This window comes from Micropterus salmoides, unplaced genomic scaffold (assembly GCF_014851395.1).
Source record: "Micropterus salmoides isolate LMB-PRFRI ecotype aquatic unplaced genomic scaffold, ASM1485139v1 Ms_hic_scaffold_19, whole genome shotgun sequence".
NCBI classification, from domain to species: Eukaryota; Metazoa; Chordata; class Actinopteri; order Centrarchiformes; family Centrarchidae; genus Micropterus; species Micropterus salmoides.
The window spans coordinates 7800404-7824519 of NW_024041039.1; the positions used below are offsets into that span (position 1 = coordinate 7800404).

The 24116-nt window shown below is 39.4% G+C and overlaps 2 protein-coding genes and 1 non-coding gene across 3 annotated transcripts; 1 reads left to right on the plus strand and 2 right to left on the minus strand.

The window, feature by feature from the left end:
- Positions 1-214: 214 nt before the first annotated feature.
- On the plus strand, positions 215-13671 carry cpxm1a (carboxypeptidase X (M14 family), member 1a). The gene is made up of 13 exons (XM_038728294.1): positions 215-583; positions 1908-2017; positions 3254-3393; positions 3656-3740; positions 5457-5607; positions 5795-5883; positions 6049-6172; positions 6992-7188; positions 9190-9369; positions 10889-11183; positions 11815-11954; positions 12079-12181; positions 12555-13671. Exons 1-13 carry the CDS (start codon positions 265-267, stop codon positions 12896-12898), a joined length of 2277 nt encoding a protein of 758 aa, XP_038584222.1. The 5' UTR covers positions 215-264; the 3' UTR covers positions 12899-13671.
- trnae-uuc lies at positions 4815-4886 on the minus strand. Its single transcript has one exon. It is a non-coding gene; the product is annotated as a tRNA-Glu (tRNA).
- Positions 13672-14588: 917 nt separating the features above from the next.
- On the minus strand, positions 14589-24103 carry wdr32 (WD repeat domain 32). The gene is made up of 7 exons (XM_038728295.1): positions 23351-24103; positions 22152-22265; positions 21654-21851; positions 20743-20945; positions 20261-20341; positions 20012-20157; positions 14589-19099 (listed from the first exon to the last, which is right to left on the minus strand). Exons 1-7 carry the CDS (start codon positions 23815-23817, stop codon positions 18728-18730), a joined length of 1581 nt encoding a protein of 526 aa, XP_038584223.1. The 5' UTR covers positions 23818-24103; the 3' UTR covers positions 14589-18727.
- Positions 24104-24116: the final 13 nt, after the last annotated feature.

Consider the following 24116-nt stretch of genomic DNA (forward strand, 5'->3'; position numbering starts at 1 on the left):
TGCAAAGGTTTCACTCATTTTTATGTGGCAGTAGAAATTCTGGGTCACTGGTGCACACATAACCCACATTTTGTAAATTGTAATAATGCATAAGTGTTTTTTGAATTCCCTTTTTTCCCTGCGGAACTTTGGCTGGAATGTCAGGAGGGAGGGGAGGTGGGATTGAGGAGGAGGGATGTGGATGGAGGTCTGGCTCTGTTAAAGCCACATAAATTGGCAGGGGAATTTTTTTCCCCCACTCTGCAGCAGCAAACAAAGACGAAGATGGAAAAGTCATTCTGCATGTTGGCTGTAGTCATTTTTCTGGGAGGATTTTTAGACGCAGCCGGAGCACTGATAGACGATAAAACTGAGAGTTATTCATTATTAAACAACACAGCTACAGCTGAGTCTGTCACTGTGGAGCCGCAGAATCAGGGCACAGACCGACCGACACCAACAACTGCACAGACAAAATTATCTACCACCACTGTCAGAGACAAACAGCTGGACACCAAAAGCAACAGTCAAGACAGCAAAGAAGAAAACAACAAAAAAGAAGAAACAGATGACAGAAATACAGAAGAAAAGAAACAAGAACTGGGTAGGACAAAACATTTCTCAAGTAGAGCATATGATGAGCTGCCAGGGAGACTTCAAGCTGATTAAACCTAGTTATTAATGTTAATTAAGAAAGCAGTTAAGTGCAATTAATGAATGATGCCTTCAGGGACCCACTGAGCTCCTGACTTTAGTGGCAGAAGTGGGCCTATGCAGATATTTTACTTAGGTAAATGTTGAAATACCACAGTGTAGAATTGCAAGTACAAGGTACAAGTAAAAGTCCTGTATTCAAATTCCAGTACAAAAGTATTAGAATTAAAATGTACTTTAAGAACCAAAAGGAAAAGGTCTCATTGTGCAGAATGGCCCATTTCAGAAATATTATATTGCAATGTGTACATCAGTTCAGTGTTGCATCAGCTCAGCTCAGCTTGAAAACCTATAAAATATAAATTACAAACATTATGTTTTTTGTGAATGTAGAGGGTCCATTGAGAAAAAGGGTCTTTAAATTAGTGTAAATAACTATTTACTGCATATAATTCTGTTACTCTAATGCTCCAGTGTAAACCAGAGCTTCTTTACAAATAATTACATTTGTTATCATTTATTTATTTGATAAATTGATTCATTGTTTGTTCTATGAAATGCCAGAAAACACTTCAAAACCAAAAGATATAAACCTAACCCTTTTGAAAGGCTGGGAATACTATTTTTTTCATGTATTGATTGACTAATAACACATCACATTTTAAAGATTTGTCTTCAATTTTAGTGTGATATGCTAACGTGCACCTCCCTTAAACCCAACATCTTTATTTTGCTCGTTTTACTTTCATTTTGCAGATGCTGCAGTTAAAAAACATCCCTTGACCTAAAGAGAACAAACAAAGCTGTTTTGACCTGTCAGTACTCAGTACTGGCAGGTCTCAGTACTGGCAGGGTTTTGATTAATGGGAATGTTTTTGCTTGTTCCCAAAGGCGTAAAATACCCTGCAGCTGTAGCTCTTGTCTCCCTGCTATGCTGGGAGTTTGACTTTATTCTCACTTGGCCCTTAACTTGTCTCAAATTACATTCAAACCCTGCACATTTTCGCTTATCTGCATTTTTCTTAGGAGAGGGCCTCCAGACTTCCACAGAATTGACCCAGCATGATTAGGGATAGTCCACATAACAGGAACTGCTGGGACCTCTTATTACTTCAGCCATGTGTTTGCTTACTCAGAGAAACCACGGAGAGAGTTTTTAACCCCTCAGCAGTCTGTTTCTGCAGAGCTGTGTCTGCAAAGGATCAGCGTCTCCAGACAAGCACAGACACAAACCCAAAGAAGATTTTATCTCCTGCTTTTCCTTTTCCTTCCAGACTGTCCTCCCCTTGGCTTGGAGTCTCTGCGGGTCGATGACAGCCAGATCCAAGCTTCTTCCTACCAGCGGATGGGTCTGGGTCCTCACAGGGGTAGGCTGAATATCCAGGTGGGTCTAGATCTGGATCAAAGTCACTTCAAACAAAAAAGCATAGTGAACTGCCTCTCATAGAAATTCAAAGAGATAGAAGAACAGGAAACACGAACTTAAAAGGGAATGTAGGCAGAAGAGTATTTAATTTAATTATACTGAGGCTGAAGTGTAAGAAGAACTGCTTTGCTATTTTATTTCATTTAGACACACGGGCACAAACTAAACATGCATTTATTAGGTTTGGTGTGTTGCTCATTGGGCATCTTAGCAGTGCTGTACTGGAGTTGAACTGGTGGGGTCCCAAGCCAAAGCTACTGTAGCCCTTTAGTCAGCTTATTTCAATGGAAATTGAAGCAGAAATCAAGTCAATTCCGGTGCTAAATGTTGATTTCCATACTGGGAGTTGAACCTAGGCCGCCTAGGCAAAAACCAGGAATCCTGACTGCTAGACCATATGGGACTTCAAAGACAACAATGAAGCAAATCTTCACATTTGAGAGGCTGGAAATATTAACTGGCATTTGTCTAGAATCTACAGCCTTGCTAGCAGCTCTGTGAGACTGTACTTTAATCCGAAGTACAGTTAAATGCTAAATACGAACGTCAGCATGGTAACATGGACCAAACAAGTAGAGCAGATCAACTCACATATTGATGGATTAAAAGTTTCAGATCTAATTGAAGAGGCAAAAAGGGGATAGCTTTAATTAAAAGGTTTTTGTACAAATGTCAAATATCTGAGCCTTAAGCTCTGTAAAGCGGTTGGTTCCTACATTATGTTTTGAATATAAAGATGCACAAAATATTTGGATTTATTTGCAGAATGTTTATGTCCTTACTCATTTACTTCACATTAGCATGTGGTTTTCTGTCCATCATTTCTTCTGCATATTTCTTAAACTAATGGACTATAAATTAAGCCCACATGCTTTTATTGGCATGTAAAATTACCACTAGAATAAAACCCCACTGACTGTGTTTGGCGACAGAAAGTGTTTTTGTTGTGTGCTGTTGTAAGTTTTTCTATGAACAGAGTCTCTTATAAATGAAATAAAATAATCTGTAAAATTCAAAACCATCAGTGTAATTCAACATCACATCCATCCCCCTCATGTTCTGCCGTCTGAAAGCAATTGTTCTGCAATCAGGGTCAACACTAAAATCTTATGCAATGCTTCATATTGAGGCTGAGCCAAGAGTTTTTTGGATTCTGCAGCTGACAAAAAATGCCTGTATAACATGTGTTTTTAGTCAGGCATTGAGGACGGGGACCTGTACGACGGAGCCTGGTGTGCTGAGTATAAGGACCAGCACCAGTGGCTTGAAGTGGACGCCATCCACTTCACCCTGTTCACTGGAGTCATCCTGCAGGGCCGAAACTCCATTTGGAGGTCAGGTAGTATCAGAATTATAATCTGAAGAGTTTTTGTTCCAAAATGAAATTTAAAACTTCTGCTAAGAACAACTGACCACACAAGTTGTTTGTTGACAAGATGTCAAGCTGTTTATAGTTGAACAGTTAAAGATGGATGTACAGCATTTTGGAAATGAGTTTTTTAAAATTTAGATTATCTAAATTTTGTGCATTAAAGACACAATGTTCTTTCACTATGTTGAAATCTATTAAAAATGTATTTCTGGTCTTCATTATAGTTGGGACTGGGTCCACACCTACAAAGTCCAGCTGAGTAACGACTCTGTGAACTGGGAAACCTGCATGAATGGGACAGAAGAAGCGGTAACAATTAGTTTTTGTATTCTCTGATATAAAGAATGCACCAACCGTGACCAGTGGACCTTGTACAGATGGAAAACAGATTTTGAAGTAGTTGTGTCAAAGTGAAATATGTACTGTGAACAAAACAGTGAACTATTCTTACAGAGTAAGAGAGAACTACAATGAAAACAAAATAAAGTATAGCAAGAAATAGGAATTTGTGGTTGGCATAATAACAGTTTAACTGACTAACAATATATATTTTGAATAACTTTTAGCATATGTCTGTTGTACAGTAATACATCTGCTATGACACAATCAAAATGTGTTTTCAAACCAAAATACACACTGATGCAACAGGTGGAAATAATAAACATTTTAAAGCTGCACCTCAACCTAAAGGCTTATTTGTTCAACACCACATGTCAGTGTGCTGGAAAGTTATTTTTTTTAGAAAGTCTCTAAATTTTTGGTGCAGATCCAGGGCAATTTTGACTCTCTGATTATGAGCTTGAATGAAAAAAAAACATCTGGCAAATGTAAGTGTCTCCAGTGTGTGTATTTTGGTGTAATGCTAGCAGTTCTGTGAGGCTGTGATTATGCACAGCTTTGATATAAATGCTAACTCCAGCATGCTACCATGCTTTCTACGACAATGCTAATTTGCTGATGTTTAACGTTTACCGTGTTCACCATCTTAGTTTAGCTCGTTACCATATTAACATTAGCTAATTAGCAGGTACAGCTGAGCCTGATAGGAATGTTGTTATTATTGAAGGTATTTGGTCATTAACCAAAATATTGGACACATTTTACTATTGACCTGATCAAGGCTGTAGATTAAAATTAAAGAGCACCATCTGATGATTTGAGGGTTTTATTCAAAACAATTGAATTATGCTGAGGCTGAAGTTTCAGAAGAACTAGCGTTGCTTAATTAATTCACGCTGATGTTATTTTATTTCTGTTACACACATATGCACAAACAGGACCTATAATCATCATAGGGAACTTAGCAGTACCGTGCTAAATGATCTCAACACAGGCAGCTTGTTTAAATGTCAATTGAAGCAGAAATCAAGTGCTAAATGTTGATTCCCATACCGGGAGTTGAACCCGGGCCGCCTGGGTGAAAACCAGGAATCCTGACCGCTAGACCATATGGGACTTCAAAAGCAAGTCAAGAATCAAATCTCCACATTCATATGGTTCATCCCATTTTTGTCTTTTTCAAGCATCTACAGCCATGCTAGTACCGACTGTACTTTTGCACAATGGCTAAATGTCTAAGTACAGTTACATGGTGACGTCAGCATGCTAACATGATGATGTGTCATTTGCTTTTTAACACTAAACATGAAGAACAGCTGAGGTGTATGTAAATAGGTTTGCAGGAAATTGGTGATAAACCAAAGGACAGTGAAAATGTAAATTTTGACTCGATGTTGGCGTTAGAGAGAAAATCAGAGGATCAACAAAGTCAGTAGGATTCATCATCTGGTGATCATGAATGTATTTATATACCATAGACTGTATATAAAAAGGTCTGTACACAGTTTCATGGCAATCCATCCAATAGCTGTTGAGATATTTCAGTCTGGATCAAAGGTTTGGACCAACTGACTGACATAAGATAGCTGTTAATGTCTGATTGATATTGTATTTAAATAACAAATTTAGAGGACTGTGCAGCAATGGTTGTTTAAACTCTATGTGCCATTACATTGAATTACACAGATCTTTGAAGGAAACCAGAATCCAGAGACTCCTGTGCTGGGACTCCTCCCTGTTCCCACGGTCGCCCGTTTCATCCGCATCAACCCGCAGACCTGGTACACCAACGGCACCATCTGCCTCAGGGCTGAGATCCTCGGCTGTCGTGTTGATGGTAGGCAAAGATTCAGTAGTGCAGTATAGAGCTACAGATGATTTATTTGAATGGCTTGCCTTTAGAGCAAGATTTTCTCAGTGACTAATACATCAAGGCTTTTGGTTTAGTTTTCAGTTTTTTAAGGCTAGATGGTCTGTCTGTCAGTCAGTCAACAAAAGGAAGTTAATGTGCTTTTTCCTCGTAGATCCATTAGACATCTACTCCTCAGAACGAGAACCAGGATCAAAGGACGCTCTGGACTTCAGGCACCACAACTACAAAGAGATGAGAAAGGTTAGCGTGATGAATGGCTGCAAGGCCACACAAGCATGATGAGTAACTTTGGTTCCCCTACAGCAAATGCCAGGGTTTTTTACTGTTAACAGTTTGCAGATTTCCTCAGAGTTCAGATTTAACCCTTGCAAGACTTTTAGTAAACTTGTCCTCTTAACCCTGAAGCTCATGAAGTCTGTGACTGAGGAGTGCCCGGACATAACCCACGTCTACACCATCGGAAAGAGCTACTTGGGCCTCAAACTGTACGTCATGGAGATCTCGGATAACCCTGGAAAACATGAACTAGGTAAGAGCATTTCAACTCTTCTTCTGTGAGTTGTGAAATGAAACCTTGAAGTCTGTAGTTTCTGGATCAGAGTTCATCATGTTTCTCAGGGGCCCAGTCCAAATCCTTCAGTGATTATACAAGCCATTCACTGCAGCAGCACCACACAGGGAGGCTGGGGTGTCTTGTAGAGAAGGCCTCTCTTGTGTAAACAAAATGATAACAGTTTGAAATCAGAGACAACACTCTTTCCAACAAACAAAACAGATCTCTTTGTGATCATGTCTTCAGATGCAGGGTTTTGCGGCCACTCTACAGCTTTCAAAAAGTTTTAATAAAGAGTGTAGCTTTTCGTTCCCTCTTCACAGACAATTGGCATAAACAAATTTTAAAACTGCTTCACTCCAAAGGCTAATTAATGGGAATTTAGGTCATTTAAGTGTCAGCAGCTGATTTAAATTTCAGCGGTTTCATGGTTAAGTGAACACTGGTGCCAAATCCAAGAAGAAGAGGGGCAGGCATTGCATTTATTTAATTTTTGAGTTACAAGAAGTACTGATGTAGCAAGTGCACATTTTGGATATTTGGAGTTTTAGCTTTAGGAATGTCTGCCATCAAGTCTGGCCAATCCACAATACAAACAAGCTGAAAGGTTTATTTCAGAGATTAAATGTGTTCCTGATGTGCCTCTGGGCTTTAACTTTGACCTACTGAATAAAATCAAACATAAAATTTCCAGTACTTCAGGTTTAGTGTGACCTGTTGTTATAAGTTAAGACAAATCCCTGCATATTTAATGTTTGGCAAGTAAAGTTACTCTCTAAATTGTCCTCTTGGCAGGTGAGCCGGAGTTTCGCTATGTAGCGGGGATGCACGGGAATGAGGCTCTTGGCCGAGAACTCGTCCTGAACCTCATGCAGTACTTGTGCAGAGAATACAAGAAGGGCAACCAACGTATCGTTCGACTGGTGACTGAGACGCGAATCCACCTCTTTCCCTCCATGAACCCTGATGGATATGAAGCAGCTTATGAGAAGGTGGGTGAAGTTAAAGTGACTTTGTGTAGAATTAATAGACGTGTTTTCTTGCGTTAAAGAAGAGAGGGCAGATCTACTTCATTTTTATTTTCTGTCCATTACTTTTACATAACGTTAATTTTGCTTAAAGTTGGAGGGATTGTGAATAAAACGATTGGTATAATTTTTTGGGCGTTTTAACTAGAGCCCGACTGATGTGGGATGTTTGAGACTGATACTTATTTTGATATTTGAGAATTTTAATATCCGATATTCCAATATATCAGCCAATTTTCTTTTCTCTTTTCAGAAACTCATAACATAAACAAAGATTGTTTGTTATGTGTTATGAAACCTGCATTGCCCTTTTAAGAGTTTTTAATGATCTCCTTTTAGCTGTTGACTCTGGAAACTGTGCTGTTATAGAGCTTTTAGATTTGACTGCAGCCTTTGATATGGTTAATCGCTCCATTCTCTTATCGTGACTCGAACAGTGTGTCGGCATTAGGGGCACAGTTCTCAAATGGTTCAAATCATATCTGGCCTGTACATGCTGCCATTGGGGTCCATTTTCCAAAAACACAATATCTCCTTTCATTGCTTTGCAGACGATATACAAATCTATTTACCTGTAAAATCTAATGATAAAGCTGCAACTCAGTCCTTGCTCAACCTTTTTCTGTCTGAATGAAAGTAAGACTGAGGTTGCTGTGGTCAGTCGACCTGGGGATTTAAGTGCTTGTGTAGATGCTCTTGGTACTTTAGGAATGTAAAGTTGTCCATTTACCAAGAATCTAGGTGTGATCTTCGACAGTGCTTTTAAATTTGAAAAACAAATTAGTTCTGTAGTAAAAGCCAGTTTCTTTCAGCTGAGACTGTTGGCCAAAGTCAAGCCCTACCTGCCACGCAAAGACAGAGTAATCCATGCATTTACAACGTCTCCACTAGACTACTGCAATTCTTTGTACGTTGGAGTGGATCAGTCGTCTCTCTGTCGGTTACAGTTAGTCCAGAATGCAGGAGCTCAACTTCTAACTGCTCCACTGGCTTCCTGTCTGCTTTAGGATTGATTTTAAGATTTTATTGCTTGTCTTTAAAATTTTAAATGGGTTGGCACCTTCTTATTTATCAGAACTTTTACATACACACACTCCATTCAAAGCACTGAGGTCATCCAATCAGATGCTCCTCGATGTCCCCAGATCCAGGCTGAAAACTAAAGGTGACCGAGCCTTCTCAGTAGCTGCTCCTAATCTTTGGAACACTTTACCCGTTGAAATAAGAAATGCCCCGACTCCTGACACTTTCAAATCCTTGCTAAAGACGTATCTTTATTCATTGGCCCTCAAACAGAGTTTAGTAGTGACATTTATTTTCTTTTTCTACTGTTGTTGTTGTGTATATTTGTTGTCTATTGTGGAAAGCACTTTGGTCAACTAGTGTTGTTTTTAAATGTGCTATATAAATAAACTTGAACTTGAACTAAGATAACATGACATAATGCAGTTTAAAAATGAACTTTTTTCACTGATAACATGATTGAAGGATCCATCTTCCATCTGTCTTTTTCGTTTTTAATTGTCAGTCTTCTCCTGTTATAAACACAGATTTATTTGCAATTAGCTGATTTCGGTCAGGCTCTAATTTCAACCTAATTCACAGATTAGCTTGATGGGGATGATGAAATAAAAGGTAAAAAATACAGTACAGTTTTTTCACACTGTTATGGCAGCTCTTTACATCTTAAATCCATGTACATCCTGTTAAGAAAAGTACAGGGTAAGATCATTCTGATCCAGCAAACCAATGAACTAACAGTTAAGAAGGAAGGCAGGTAAATTGTACAGGAGAGTCTGAAGGAGTTTCTTGTTTACCATGCTGCTTTCCAGGAAGTTGATGTCTTCATTTCATCATCAGTCTTGAGACAGCAGCTCTAAATTTAACTTTTCAGAACAGAAGATCTGCTACACCAATAACCATTAATTCGTTGTTTCTTCTAATTCTGGTTCTGGTCTGCTGCAGGGCTCAGAACTGGCCGGATGGGCTGACGGACGATACAGCTATGAAGGAATCGATCTGAATCATAACTTTCCAGACCTGAACAACATCATGTGGGATGCCCAAGAGACAGCAGCAGATAAATCTAAAGTCTCCAACCACTACATCCCCATTCCAGAGTACTACACTAAAGAAGACGCGATGGTAAGGACATGCACAGTAGCTATCTTGTAAACAACAATGCAGTAGTTGAAAAAGTAAAAGAATTTACTTAAGTAAACGTAGCAATACCACAACAAATACAAGTAAAAGTCCTGCATTCAAAACTTACTTTAGTGAAAGTATGCAAATATTATCAGCTCAATGTACTTAAAGTATAAAAAGTAAAAGTATGTTTTACTATTATATATGTTGTTTCTTTATTAATATAACTGGTGCATTAATGCGTGTGTTGCATTGCTGTAGATGTTTATAGTTCTTTACTTAGAGCCACTATGTGTAGGATTTGAAATATTTCTTACTTTAGCTCCATCTGGTGATATTATTTAGAATGACGCTGTAGCAGACAGCAACACATGCCAGTGAAGAAACTAGAATCACATCAAATGTTAACTTTCTGGTATAAATCCAAGAAAAGGCGACTTTGGAAACATCCCTTTCTGAAAAAAGATTAATAACATGATGTATTAATGAATTCATGAATATACTATTCATTTCATTTCATTTTACTGGACTAAAGACGCCTTTACAGAAGGACCAAACTGCTACCCAAAAAAGGGTGACGTAGTAGTTCTTTGGTACATAAATGTAGGTCACACTGAATAGCAGTTTTTGAGGGTAGTGTGTAGACAGTTTGAAAGGAAAAAAATGTTCCACTTTAGTTGCATGCAAGCTTAACATCAGAAAATCATTTCAGAGTCAAGAGAACTGAGGTTTTCCTGGAAGCCTGAGAATTGTCACTCAATGTTTGGTAATTCTTAAAGGTTAACACATGTTAAAACCTCAGTAAAAAGATTTCCAAATTTGAATGTATTCACTTTAAAAGTGTAATTTTTATACATGTTTCTGCTGATTGATATTTCACAAGGGTATTATATGTGTTTGTTGGTCTTTTCCATCTATACTAGCTACATTTCTAGCTTGTAGATGGAAAAAACATAAGAATTTAATCCAGGCGGAGATCATTACAGTGACTGAAGAGATAGAGAAAAGAGCACCACCTACAGAAACTAAAATGTAATCAGTAGAAAATCCAAACAAAGAATTTCCACTGCTGCCAAGGCCTGTGTTGTTTCATAAACAAATTAAATTTATGAAATCCAAACCTAACCATCACAACACAAGTCCATAAGACACTAAAGTTAGAGGTCAAATACTGTATATAAAACACAGATCTTTTAAAATGAACTTTAAATAAATTATACCGATCAATCAATAAAATAACATTTTAGAAGGTATTGTTTTATTTCTAATTGTCTTAATAAGTCCATTTTTTTTCTTTTTGTCTCACTAGCACAGCACTTTTTTAATGTATAATGTATAAATGTATAATGTTTTGTGTGTTATTACCTGTACAAATAATTAAACTGTTAAACTAAACACATAACTTTGTTGGTGAAATGAATTTTGCTGCATGGGAGTAGAATGAAGGTAATTCTGTGTGTTTAATAATGAGAATCTTCCCCATAAATCAGAGTCTAATCCAGTTTCTCTGTCCCTCCAGGTTGCACCAGAGACCCGTGCTGTCATCAGCTGGATGCAGGACATTCCCTTCGTGCTCAGTGCGAACCTCCACGGGGGAGAACTGGTGGTCACGTATCCCTACGACTGCACCCGTGACTGGGCCCCTCAGGAGGACACCCCCACGGCGGACAACGCTTTCTTCCGCTGGCTGGCCACCGTCTACGCCTCGACTAACCTGGTGATGGCTAACCCCGACCGCCGCATCTGCCACTACGAGGACTTCCAGTCACACAACAACATAATCAACGGCGGAGCCTGGCACACCGTCCCCGGCAGTGAGTCACCTCAGTGAGCTCTTCTAATGATGAAAGCCATCAGGTTGTAACGTGAAAAAATGTTACTACCGGTGAAAAAACATCCTTTCAAAACACACCATTGTTAATTTAAACCAGATTAGACAGAGATGATTAAACAGAGTTTACCTTTTATGGTTGTAATTTTGCTCAATCAGGAATCAAACTGAATTGTTTTACCCTTTCAATTTAAAATTCTATAAACATTTTACTATAATCTTTATTTGGAATACTGACGGTCTAAAATTTAGGGATTTTCGTTATGTATGATTTTATCTAACAAAAGTTCAGTTTCAATTGAGTTCACTTATACAGCAGTCTGTGAATGTTACATTTTATGAAATAGTTAATATAATTGTATTTTCTTTAAAATGGCTCATCAAGACAGATAATTAAAACTGAATTTTCCTCAAATTTTATTAACATCCTTCTTATAGTGTATTGTATTCTTTTTCTCATGTGCACTGAGTTCACCTTTGAATCTTTGCATATAGGCTAAATAAAACTAATACTGAAATTCAAACATTTATCTTCTCTTGAAATAGTATACATTATTAAGCTTTTTTTTGCCTGAATTTCCTTTGCACCTTGTAAATGTGTGTCTTTTCTGCAGGTATGAATGACTTCAGTTACCTGCACACTAACTGCTTTGAGGTGACGGTGGAGTTGTCCTGTGATAAGTTCCCTCATGCCAGTGAGCTCCCCATCGAGTGGGAGAACAACAAGGAGTCTCTACTGGTTTACATGGAGCAGGTCAGTCTGCTGCATCAATCTGATGGATGAAGAAACGACACCAGTCATCAGTTGGACATCAAAGCTGTTACATACCGAGCAGCATCATTGTTTTCATTTCTGCCTTAATTTCCTCTTCACTCAGGTTCACAGAGGCATCAAAGGTGTAATCAGGGACAAACTGACCAAACAAGGAATAGCAGATGCTATAATCAAGGTGGAGGACCATGAGCATGACATCCGATCAGGTTAGCCAATCGATTTTATTCATCTGTTAGCCGCCTTTCTGACAACTATGTTAATGCACAAAATGTGTAAATATAAGGAGATTTAAACAATTTTAAAATGAGTAGTACATTACATGACAAATAAAACTGTCTGTTAAAATATAGTAAACGTTTCTAGGTAAAAGCAATTTTAAAAAAGAGGTTGTTTTAAGCTATCAACTGCTTGTGAACTGCTGCACTAGGCCACTAAGTCCAGCAAGCTCACCACTGTGAAGTCATTAACTTGCATTTGCCTGTATAACAAAATCACAGGAACATTACATTTACATTTTTGGCTGTAGATTTAACAAAATCCATCATTGTTTTTGCCTCCACCTCATTTTTATTTCCTTAGCTTCTGGTGGGGACTACTGGCGTCTACTGAACCCGGGCGAGTACAAGGTGGTGGTCTGGGCTGAGGGTTATTTCCCGTCCGCCCGTCAGTGCCATGTTGGAATAGAGCCACATCCTACCATCTGTGACTTCACCCTGACCAAAACACCCATTCAGAGGCTGAAGGAGATCCGGGCCAAGGGAGGGAAGATCCCCCAGGACCTTCAGCTGCGTCTTCGTGCTCTGAGGCTCCGCAAGCTTCGTGCCAGCACCAAGGCCATAAACCGCCGCAGGGAGAGTCAGCGGGTGCAGCAGGAGCAGCTGCTGGCAAGGAGAGCTCGATCTTCCGGAGCCCGGAGAGTATGAGGGCAAACAGGACGAGGGGCTGAAGAAGCCTCGGAGAGGAGCTGGATTATAGGTTGAAAAAATTCAGTTCAAACCTCTGGGAATAGTTATAACTAGGAGGACACTATTAAAGGGTCAGTTCACCCAATTGTTTTTACATAGCCCTAGTGATATCAAGACATGCAGACAGTTTTATGTGGTGAGGTTTTAAAGTATCTGTCTCTGATATTTCTGCTTCCACCAAGCGATCGATAATCAATCACAGCTTTAAAATATTGAATAAAAAAATTAAACAGAGATGTAGCCTATTTGGGTGTACTGACCCTTTAAGGCAGATTAAACCATGACAGCCACAGAGTACTTAAAAATTTGTTTTATACAATAACAAGAACTAAATCAGTCCTATAACGTTACACAAACAAGAAACTTTTTAGAGGATAATACATCTACACATTTATGGACAGGCATTCACAACCTTTTTTTTTGTTTTGGACATTAAGTTTTATTCTACATTATAGCTGATGATGCTGTAATGTTTATTGCTTATCCGTCAGCTGGTCTGATATGTGATATGTTTTTCTAACGCTGTGTCTGTTTATTTTTTGTTTGACTAAAGTCCAACAGGACCATAAAATCTCAAGTAAATATTACTTATTTGTGTTATCAGTATTCTAGTGTCTAAATCTACACCATAAAAACAACACAGAACTGAAACAAACTGTTGGGAGCACTGTCTCCTTACTCCAAGGAGTCAGTCGCAAAATAAAAATGAGATGAAAGATGAGGAAACAAGACAAAAACTACAGCCATGCGAGTGGCTGTGTGTGGCATTGCTTCGGTGCATACTAGCGTTAAACAAGTATAATGTTTACCACATTCACCATCATAGTTTAGTGTTAACAAAAAATTTTTTTTAACAAGATGATGGTCCAAAATTAAAAGTCAGAGGCACCAAAGTTTTTAGGGTTCATCGTCTGGATATTATGAATGTTGGTACACAATATTATACCAGTGCCTCCAGTAGGGGTTTAGATATTTAAGTATTAAATTAACAGACATTGCTATCCCCTAGAGCTGCCTGCATGGCTAAACACATTACAGATATACAAAATGTTCATCTGTTTGCTTTTTTATCTTTGCTATTTTCTTGTGAAGCACAGGAGTTTTACCTGTTCCTGACTTTAAAAGTGTTCAGATAAAATTAACTAAGCAGGGAACGTAACTCTAAACTGCTCATGGACAAATACAACATGTGAAAAGGGGTTGCTAGAAAGTGTGATAGGGCAATTGTTCCCAGTCTTGACTGGCTTGGGACTCCTTAAAACACAGCTATGTCTACTCACGACCCCTTATCTTAGGTTGTATGTCTACAAGTTACAAGCAGTTCATCCAATATGTGATTCTTCTGTCTCATGTTGGCTGAAGAGGTAAAATTATTCAGTAATTCACAAGACAAAAGCAAAGATTATTATAAAGTCTTATAAAAATAAACAAACTTCATCCTTCTTAACTTGTTAATCATCTCACAACCCCCTTGAGTGGGCAGGACCCCTAGTTTAGGAACCGCTGGTTTAGAGTATAATTTGCATGTGTTTGACTGCCATCTAGTGGTTGATTCTCAGCCCTTCATTTGTGGAGTTTTAATACTGTAATTAAAAAGAAATACTTAAGTATAGAAATACTGGACTCAAACACCAAACAGTGCAAGCAGTGCAAAAGAAGCTAACCTTTTTATTTCAGTGATATTAAGTACCATTTTAGTATCATTGTTGGGATAACTTGCTGTGTATAGCAATTTAGGAAACAACAGTCCGAGCAATTCAACATGTTATTGTCTCGTCCACCCGTCCCCCAGCTGTGACCACTTGAGGTGACGCAGGTAACACCAAAACTACTGAGAACATTCAATTAATCCACATCAGAAAACAGGTTAAAACCCAGAATACTTCACAAAAAATAACAACAAAGAGAAGGAATTCATAAAAATGAACCCGGTTGTTTAGTTTGTATACCTGAAGTGAAAATAGCAGATAAGACACTTCTCTCCGAAGAGCTTGTGAATATAAGTGAAATAAAAGCAGCATTGAATATACAGAATGGTTGTTTCCTTTAACCTTCAGCTCAGTCAATTAAAAATATATATAAATGTAAGTTAATTAGTGAAATCATTCTAGAGTATTTCTTAATGCCTTTACCTTGGTAAAAATGAGTTATTCACGAGGAGGGGGAAGTCCCTGAATTGACTGAGCTGAAGGTGAAATGGATGGATTTGTGAAACACGGACATTTTGAGCAGTTAACTGAGGTACAAAGTGTCGAAAGCATCCTTCCTCAGTAGCCGACATACAGGACCATGTTGTGAGCTGGGAATTATGAAATCACATCTGTGTTCGGACGACTTCCATCATTTCTCCAAAATTTTAAATAAATTTCTCAAACAACTTTTAGTTTTTTAAACATTTTGGGAAATGCACTTATTACACTTTCTGGTAATGGGCTAGAAGAGAAGATTGATACCACTCATGTGAAAACGGTGAGTATGAAGCTACCATGAGCAGCCTGTTAGCTTAGCTTAGCAAAGTGGAAAACAGCGGGAAACAGATTTAGCTTGACTCACTCTAACGTCAACGAACTCCACTACCAGAAAACATAAAGCTCGCTATTAACACAATATATGTTGTTTGTTTCCTCCGTACAAAAACTGAAGTCTAAAAACTACAAGTTACCATTTTACGAGGGGTTTTCATGGCTGTTTCTGTGTTTGGTTGCCAGTCAACCCACGCACATAACCACCCCAAAAAAGGCAAATTTCTGGTTTTACACTTTTTATACAGATTAAACAAATGACATATAATCTTAATTAAGAAGTGCTGGTAGGTGGATTTTGTGACCCTTAGGCTGAGCCAGGATAGCTGTTACCCCTTTTTGCAGTCTAAGTGACTGCTAGCTGTAGCTTTGTATTCAAGTAAGTTGTGAGACAAGTTTGGATCTGCTAATCTAACGTTTGGCAAGAAAGTGAATAAGTGTACCTGCAAAAATGTCAATCAGTTCTTGTAAAATTTAAGCTTTTGCTATATGTAAATAACTTTAAAAAAAATCCATAATAGCAGATGTTCACCTTTAGTTCTCAGCTCAGAGGAGAAGCATTGCCTTGTGCAAGCAAAATTTTGGCATCTGACAGCTCTACACAGAGCATCACCCTCACATACATAGGAAAGGAGAATATTCATGAAGGCTGGTATGCATAGTAGTATACGCAAATGTCTACCTTTTATTTACGTTATATCTATTCTGCAGTCAGTATGTACTATAACCAGTTTACATTAAGGTGTAACATCCACACAAGCATGCGCTTGTCCTTACAACACCTATACTACACTGGTTGAAAACAGAAAAGCATTGCCGGTACTAGAACAGTCAAAGCAATGCATTCGGTCCATAGAGAGGAATAACCTGATAGGTCACTTTTATGACAACATTGTCAAAAAGAGAACTGGATGTGATGCATGGGGGGAAAAAACACTGATGTGGATCAACACACTCTTCAAAAACCAACAAAATGAGGTACAAGGTCAAAAAACAAGTCAGATGTTTTCTTGGCAACAATTTCATCCTTTAAAGGTTAAACGAACGCTGCTGAACGTCTACCAAAATCTGCCGTCCACAAGCTCAACAAGCTGATTAAAGAATGAGGCTGGCAATATTCTATCATATTCTTAGTTTCAACAAATCCAGACCAAAACCAGCAATGAATTGATTCTAGAGATGCAACAATTAATCGATTAGCTGTCAACTATTACATTAATCACCAACTTGTTTGAATAAAAACTTCTCTGTTTCCAGCTTCTTATATGTGAATATTTTCTTGTTTCTTTACTAAGCTATGACAAAAAAAAAAAAGACATTTGAGGACGTCATCTTGGGCTTTGGAAAACACTGTGACAATTTTCTGATTTTACAGAACTAATCGATTAAATAAATAGACAGATGACTATGAAGTCAGTTAGTTGCAGCCTTAATTGATTCTACTAATTCATATTGTCCGTGTGGCCAAATATTGATATATCTTATTCCTCTGTGCCACTGTAGTTTTTCTGTATTAATCCCATGCTGTTGTAAACACTCACGGCTAAACGTAGTCCCCAACAACTTCACTATTTACACGTTTGAGTAATGGTTGCTACAGACTACAGTGGCCAGGTGTTATAGGAAATTAAAGAGCCTTTTTTAAAATGAACCTGTGTATTTGTGAGCTCTTAGTAAAGATTAACGTCTTCAGTAAGAGCCCATGGGCTCGGGCTGAGTGCCACAAACAAGGTAGGGAAGTCAGAAAGTACTCTATGTAGAAGATTCAGAATAATGCCAGCCTTATCTTATAGGGAAGAAATATGTAATTTTAAGTAGAATTTACTTAGCAAAAGTATAAAAATCTTGTAACACTGGTTTGTACAGGAAGTGGGTCTGGAAAATGTCAGGGTGGGATACTTTGGAAGCTTAGATACTGACAGCAGCTGGACTTTTCTATTTTCCAGACAGCACAAAGTCTCCATTTACAGGCATAAGATAAAAACACACAAACTGGGAAGGGAAACAGTGACCGCAGGATCAAACAAATCAAACACCGTGAACAAGTAGTGCCCGACATAACACACCAATAAAACCACTAAAAACCAAACCAAAACCAAGACCACGAAGGCGACAACAGGGTGAAGGAAAACAAAAAATGTAGGTAAAGCAGAAAGGCATTGAAGATGAGGTCCTTGAAGTCGAGGGTCAAAGTTCAGATTGTATGAGCAGAGAAGCAGCACCTGTAGAAAAGGCATGAGCACAGTGGAGCAGCTGAGAACGACACGATCTGCAGCAGAGAATGCCGTGTCGAGACGATCAACAACAATGCAGACGGCAGACACAAGCGCCTGTTTCTTGTTTGTCTCCTTAGAATTAATATCTGACTGTTTATCTGTTTGCATCCTTAGTGTTTTTGTCCCGAGACAGCAACATCTGGTTGTGCCGAGTCTCAAAATAAGTCAAAGTTTTCCACTGCTATAGACACCAAAATTAATCCTTTAGTATGAAAAAGAGCCACAGACGAACTGCATCTCTTGATTTAATGATCAAGAGGGTTGGATTTCCTATCCTCAGTTTTAATAGGAGTTAGTTAAATTTCTTGAAGTTCAGGGTCAGAGAGGCAGAAAGTTTTCATCCACTTCTGCAGCCTGGTCAAGGGCCCACAGCTTAAATCTTCTCCTTTTTTCATTTTTTTTTTTAAATTCACATCAGTAACCGTCAGCTTACAGTTCACACCCAAACAAACTCAGTCAGCTTCACAGCTGCAGACCTGGGTCTAGAAGTACTTAAAATCTTTTTTAAGGTTTGCTTTATCCCTTTTAGGTGGCAGATGGGTGGAGTTTTCTCAAGGGATTGTCTGGCGGAGGGTTCAAAAAGTCCCAATATTCCAGTAGTACCGTGCGTCAGATTATATGAACTATCTGCATTTAGTAAATCCCACCCATCTGTACCACTTCAGCACTTTAAAACAAATGCTAGGGAATGTTATTTGGGGTTCTTAAAGATACAATTTTTTTGAAAAGTTGAATTTCCTTTCATGGTTTTGATATAATTTATAATGGATAAAAGGATACCAAGAAAGCCCTATTCTTATATATTATATATAATCTTTGCACAACATAAATCTGTATATCTTAGATGAGTTTAAAATCATGGAAAATATAACAGTATTCTGGGGACATTTTGAGGCCTTCTTCTACACATTCTAGATCTGTGCAGAAACCCTGATTAGCACTTCTTTATCCAGGTCTGCAGTGCATCGTTCTTTGATAGCATCGGGTGGCTAAAACTTGGGCTGGTAAAGGGCAACGCGTCCACTGAGGCAGCCCGAGGCCAGCTGGCAGTGTGTTGGGGAGAACTTTGTGGTGAGCACCACATCGCTGTGCGAGTAGATGGAGCGGATCTCCCTGAGGCAGCTGGTCTGAACGGGCAGGCAGTCGGCCAGCTCGCCGCAGTTCTCATCAAAGGCGAGCAAGCGGACGCCGTAGCCATACGGGGAGCAGATGAGTCGTCCGTCAGGGCTGAAACACAACTCTTTGATGTAGCCCCTGCCGACGTTTGCCTCCTCGATGTAGTGGGTGAGGCGGAGGGAGCAGCGGGGGGACACCAGCGGACGGGTGGGCGCTCCCTCCTGGAACTCATACACACACGTCCACTGGAGAAAGACAGGAAGAAAGGTAGACATGCAGGGTTAGATGTAGTCAGTGTCACATACTGAGGGCTGAAACTATTAATCATGTTGGTGTCATCACTGGAAAGACACTTGACGTTGGTCAGGGAGCCACAGTGAAACCAACCAACCATTAGTGGCTTTTTGAATGTGATAAGACAAGAAAATTCACAAAATCCAACAGTAGAACTGCCCTTTAAAAAATATTTATAGGTGATTTGGCCAAATTGTCTTATATTTTGTTCCTGGTGGTTATTGGAGATACAGCAGTAAATTTAGTTTAAAGATAAGTGATGTTTTGATTGAATGAGCTCCTTGAAGTACCCACGATAAAGGCAGCTTTGTCTTGCAAAACACTGATAATTAATTTTTGTATCTGATCTGTGTGTGAGTGGAGATGCATATCAGACCTCAATACTTTTTTTCATACCTACTGAAATCATAATAGTATACTACTTATTCTTTTATCAACCACTAATCTGTTTTAAATGTTGCCAATTTCAGATTTAATTTATTATTACTTTTATATGAATGCTTGTGTTTGGACAATTATCATCATTGAACCAAAAAAGCGTAAAAATCTTACATAAGTTTAGGTTTAGGTACTGATACCTTATCAGTACCTAAATTAAATATTAATAATATTTTTTTGTATTTTATTATTTGGGTATAGCTTTCAAATGATGATCATCATCAAGAATAAACCCAATTTTTAAAAACTGTGGCTACACTACACCAACAAAGGTTCAACAGAGGTCATTAAGGACTTAATAGATGCATAAAAGGTGTCTCACTTTGTTTTTATATCTATAAAACAAGATTGAGACATGTAGCAAGGTGATTTAGGATCATTTGCTTTGAGACAACAGGTCTATCCTACAGCTAAATGTTTCTCACCTCCTGGTCGTCCATGTTACTAGAGCATCGGATGAGCGTGGCCCAGCCTTTAGGATGGAGCTGCAGGGAGGTTATGCAGTTTCCTCGGTCTCTCTCTCCGGGGATCTCTGGAGTCAAAACCTCTAGGCTGTTCCTGGGAGAAAGACCTGCAAGAACAAAGTCTGTGAGAACTTTATAGTCTATCCTTATTACTTTGGCAGAAGAGAACCTCAGTTGGCACCTGTTAAGAACGTCATGATTGTTTCTGACCTTCTCTATGAGGGTGGATCTTGCTAGAGTCGTTTCCCTGGCGAGGAGTTCCAGCTGACCTGGATGCTGACGTGCCTCCATCTACAAAATCACAACGGGGCCAAAAATAATTTTCTTTAATTTCTTAAAGTTCTAATCATTTAACCATTTAGTCAACAACAGTAATAATGATAGAATGAAGTTAATTAAGCAGTTTTCTTAATTCATTTGTGCAATGGCTAAGAATGTATAACATTTGAAACGGCATCAAATCGAAACAACCACGTAACTTTTTGTATTTATGAATCTGTACTGAAATATTGTTTTACCTCATAAAATTACTCAACCATCAAAATTACAGCTCATTCTGACTAATCTACCAAATTGATTAGTGTTCAAAACATGTAAGCGTCACAGAAAGGAATTAAAACAGTGAAAAACAGTGGATTTTTTTCAGTTTAAATAATTGTAATTTTAAGTGTTCAGGAAGACTGTGATCTGACCTGAGCTGAGGGGAGTCCGACGGGCTCGCAGCATGCGGTAGCTGCCCACTTCGAGGGACTGGGTGAGGTCCAGGTCGTGGAGGATGAGCAGGTACCCCGAGGAAGTGGAGATGAGCATCTTGGAACAGTCGGGTGTCAGGCGCATCCTCATTAGGTAGCGCGTGTGGAAGAACTTTTTATGCGGGCAGCCGTCCTCTGTAAACCTGCAGACGAAGGACAATTACAGAACGCTTAAAGAGGCAACCTGATGGCGTTCTCTTAAATAATTCGATGTAATTCTGGTTAAAAGGGTTTGCTTGAGGCGGGGAGGCAGACAGGCTACAGTTACAGAAACTTTAGAATCAGCAACTTTTAGAAGTTCTTCACAGCCAAAAATCCCATTTACCCCAAAGTTATGAGGTTGCAGGTTTTATTTGATAGCGGGGAGAAAGAAAGTGGACTGTTAAAAAGTCAGGGATGTATTGTTTAGACTTTTATGTGAAGCTCCTTCTACAGCATGACGTAAACACCAGAACAGGAGGTAAAAGTGACTGGATTGTGACACAAATGCAAGAGACAAAACAATCATTTTTCTGCATTTACAAATATTGGAAGTGAAGAAACAAAACTTGACTAGCTGATTGATAATGGATTAATCATTAGTGTAATATTTTAATGGGAAAAAAATTTATTTAAATTTGAGCATGTGCATCTTTTCTTTGTTTTAATCTCATTATGTGACAGACCGGAGTTTATATATAGTGGTGGTGATATCATAAAAGGCAACATAATGAACATTTTAAAGCATTTGTCCGATCACTCATCATCTCAGTAAAGGTGCAGAGAACACAAAGACACAATCCCCAAAGCATTAAGTATTCATAATGTCCCTCATATTTACTGTGATGCTCACATCATCTAAACACACAAACCTGTTAGTGTCCCATGTGATGACGTTGCCGTCGAAGCCAGACGTGACGAGGAGACGAGTGTTGGTGTCATACTCGATGTTCTTCACCCAGCTGGCGTGGCCATGCAACGAGCAAACCTTTGAATTCAGTTTACGGAGATCCCATAATGCAATTGTGGTGTCGTCAGAGCAGGTGGCAAACAAACGATTGTCCAAAAACCTGCAGGGCACAGATAGTCAGGGAGATTTCTAACTTAATATTCTCTGCAGACATGAATATAGGCAGCCGCTTGGTCCCTTTAGTCGTTTTTATTGGCCTCTGTACTTCATATCCTGACAAGTAGCTCAATCTGATGCACTTTGGACAATAAAGAGGATTTAAAGGATCATGTTGCCATCCTGAATCTTTTTATGTTTCACTGCTTTGAGCTTCCCTTCATCCCTTGCCTGGTGTGGATGCAGGTTTTGCACGCTCACTTTGTAAACCCTCCCTGGATGTTTTAAGATTAGAAAAATGCACCTTATGTTGTTGACACAGTCCTCATGGGCATCCGTCAGGGTTTTGATGTGTCTGGATGAGATGGGATCAAACAGCAGGACTTCAGTCTGCTCACAGGCCACAGTCAGCACAGACCTGAGCAGAGCAGACACACAAATTAGAGACACAGGTTTTTTTTAACAGTATGTTTTTCTACACATAAAGACAAACAACAACAATACCAACAACACACAAGAACTTAACGTCTGACTTAGTTCCATAATATAGAATGTATTATATAAAGCACATGATATACTCAAACAGATAATTATACATATGTTGTGGAAATATAAATGGGAAAGTAGCAATACTCTGTCTCATTACAATCAACAGTGATGCAACAAAAAGAAGGGAAAATAAATAATAACAAAAACATTTTGCATTTTAGATATTCATCTCCGAGCAATATATAACCCCTGGCTGCAAATGTAAGAATTATCAGGGAAGGACCAAAAAGTGAAGTGTGAAACAACAGAGAAAAGGTTTCTTCTTTTTCAATTCCTGGACATCATTCTAAGATTTACAACACTGTATGGATCAAGAACATAGATGCAGAGGTAAATGAAAATATTAATTAATAAAACAACCCCCTGACCAGTGACTTTCCAAGGACAAAACAATCCCCCAAACACTTTTTTTGTGCAGGAAAGACTTGTTCTGCTGTCACATAAGGCCACAAACAAACTTGACCCAGACTGGACACAGCTTGACCTTGTTTGGCTGCAGGATTTACTTCCTAAATCTGCAGTCTGTCATCCAGGCTTAAACCCTAGGTGTACGCTCTAGTTGAGCTTACTGTGAGTAGCTTTTGGAAGACCTTCCAAGTTTTGTTTAGAGAAATTCAAGAACGTTTTGGCTGTCAAACTGTCATGTTGTTAACTAAATGCTTACAGTTAAAGAAAATACTGACTAGTTTAAACTATGTATGTTTCAACATAAATATCAACCAGTGGGCTTTCCTTTGCACGTGTTACGTTAGTGGGCCTTATATGGTCAGAGTCCAGGGAGATTAAACATAATGAGGGTAAATTTGATGATGTGATTCAAGCACTTTCCAGGAAATTTACCCAACCGTTTTCAAACCATTCAAGTGTATTGTTTAACACTTCAATTATTTTCCAGGACAAGTGGGAACCCAGTGAAGATGGAGTCCGGGTGAAAGGCCGTAAAAGTGTTCTTACCCGTCGGGGGAGTACTCCAGGTTGAAGACCGCTCCGTGGGTCTGCGTGCTCAGGTTGATAGACTCCACAGCCGGATTCATAGAGCAGTATAAACTGGTCATTGTCCTGAAGTTATCCCTAGCCGGGTCCACAAACACCCCTCGTCTTATTGTCCTGCTCTGCAGCCAGGAAAACAGGCTATTCCCCCTGCGGCTATCGATGCTTGAGTCCCCGCCGCTCCCTGTCTCCGGCGCGGCGGCCGGTTGGCAGGCGGGCTCTCGCTCCTCGGATACCGGAGACCTCGCACTGCGCTCGGGACGGTCCCCGCTGCTCCCCGCGCGCGAAGGAGGACCCTCCGGAGCGACTTCATCTTCCACGTCCGAGCCGTCGATGTCAGTGTCCTCCTCTTTGTCGGAGACGGTGCCGCTGTTGGGCCTGTCCTGCGACTCGTCGGCGTCCTCGCTGTCGCTCTGGCGCTCCGAGCTCATTGTAGCTTCTCCAGCGTTCACACAGCGGTCTGTGGGGCGCAGCGTCTCGGCTCTACGGCGAAAAGTTGACTGGCTCCGGTCACCTAACGAGCATGAAACCGCGTCTCCCTCCACCCCTTTAATATGTCATGGTAGTGGATTGTAGCTGCATATGTTACGCTGGTCAAATTGTATTTTGTTGTCGGACTTGGCAGCGCCTTATTATCGCCGCGCGTCAGCCCAAACACAGTTAGCTGAAATGCGACCGGAAGTGTACATATTTAGCCTTCAAAATAAACGCGCAACTTCGTTTTCCATAA

Coding starts and splice junctions, on each gene's coding strand:
- cpxm1a (XM_038728294.1), top strand. CDS start 265: ATGGAAAAGTCATTCTGCATGTTGGCTGTAGTCATTTTTCTGGGAGGA. Junction 5,884..6,048: donor ACTACAAAGAGATGAGAAAG/GTTAGCGTGATG, acceptor TTAACCCTGAAG/CTCATGAAGTCTGTGACTGA. Junction 7,189..9,189: donor ATGAAGCAGCTTATGAGAAG/GTGGGTGAAGTT, acceptor GGTCTGCTGCAG/GGCTCAGAACTGGCCGGATG.
- wdr32 (XM_038728295.1), bottom strand. CDS start 23,817: ATGAGCTCGGAGCGCCAGAGCGACAGCGAGGACGCCGACGAGTCGCAG. Junction 20,342..20,742: donor TCGGACTCCCCTCAGCTCAG/GTCAGATCACAG, acceptor GTGATTTTGTAG/ATGGAGGCACGTCAGCATCC. Junction 19,100..20,011: donor GTAACATGGACGACCAGGAG/GTGAGAAACATT, acceptor GTCTTTCTCCAG/TGGACGTGTGTGTATGAGTT.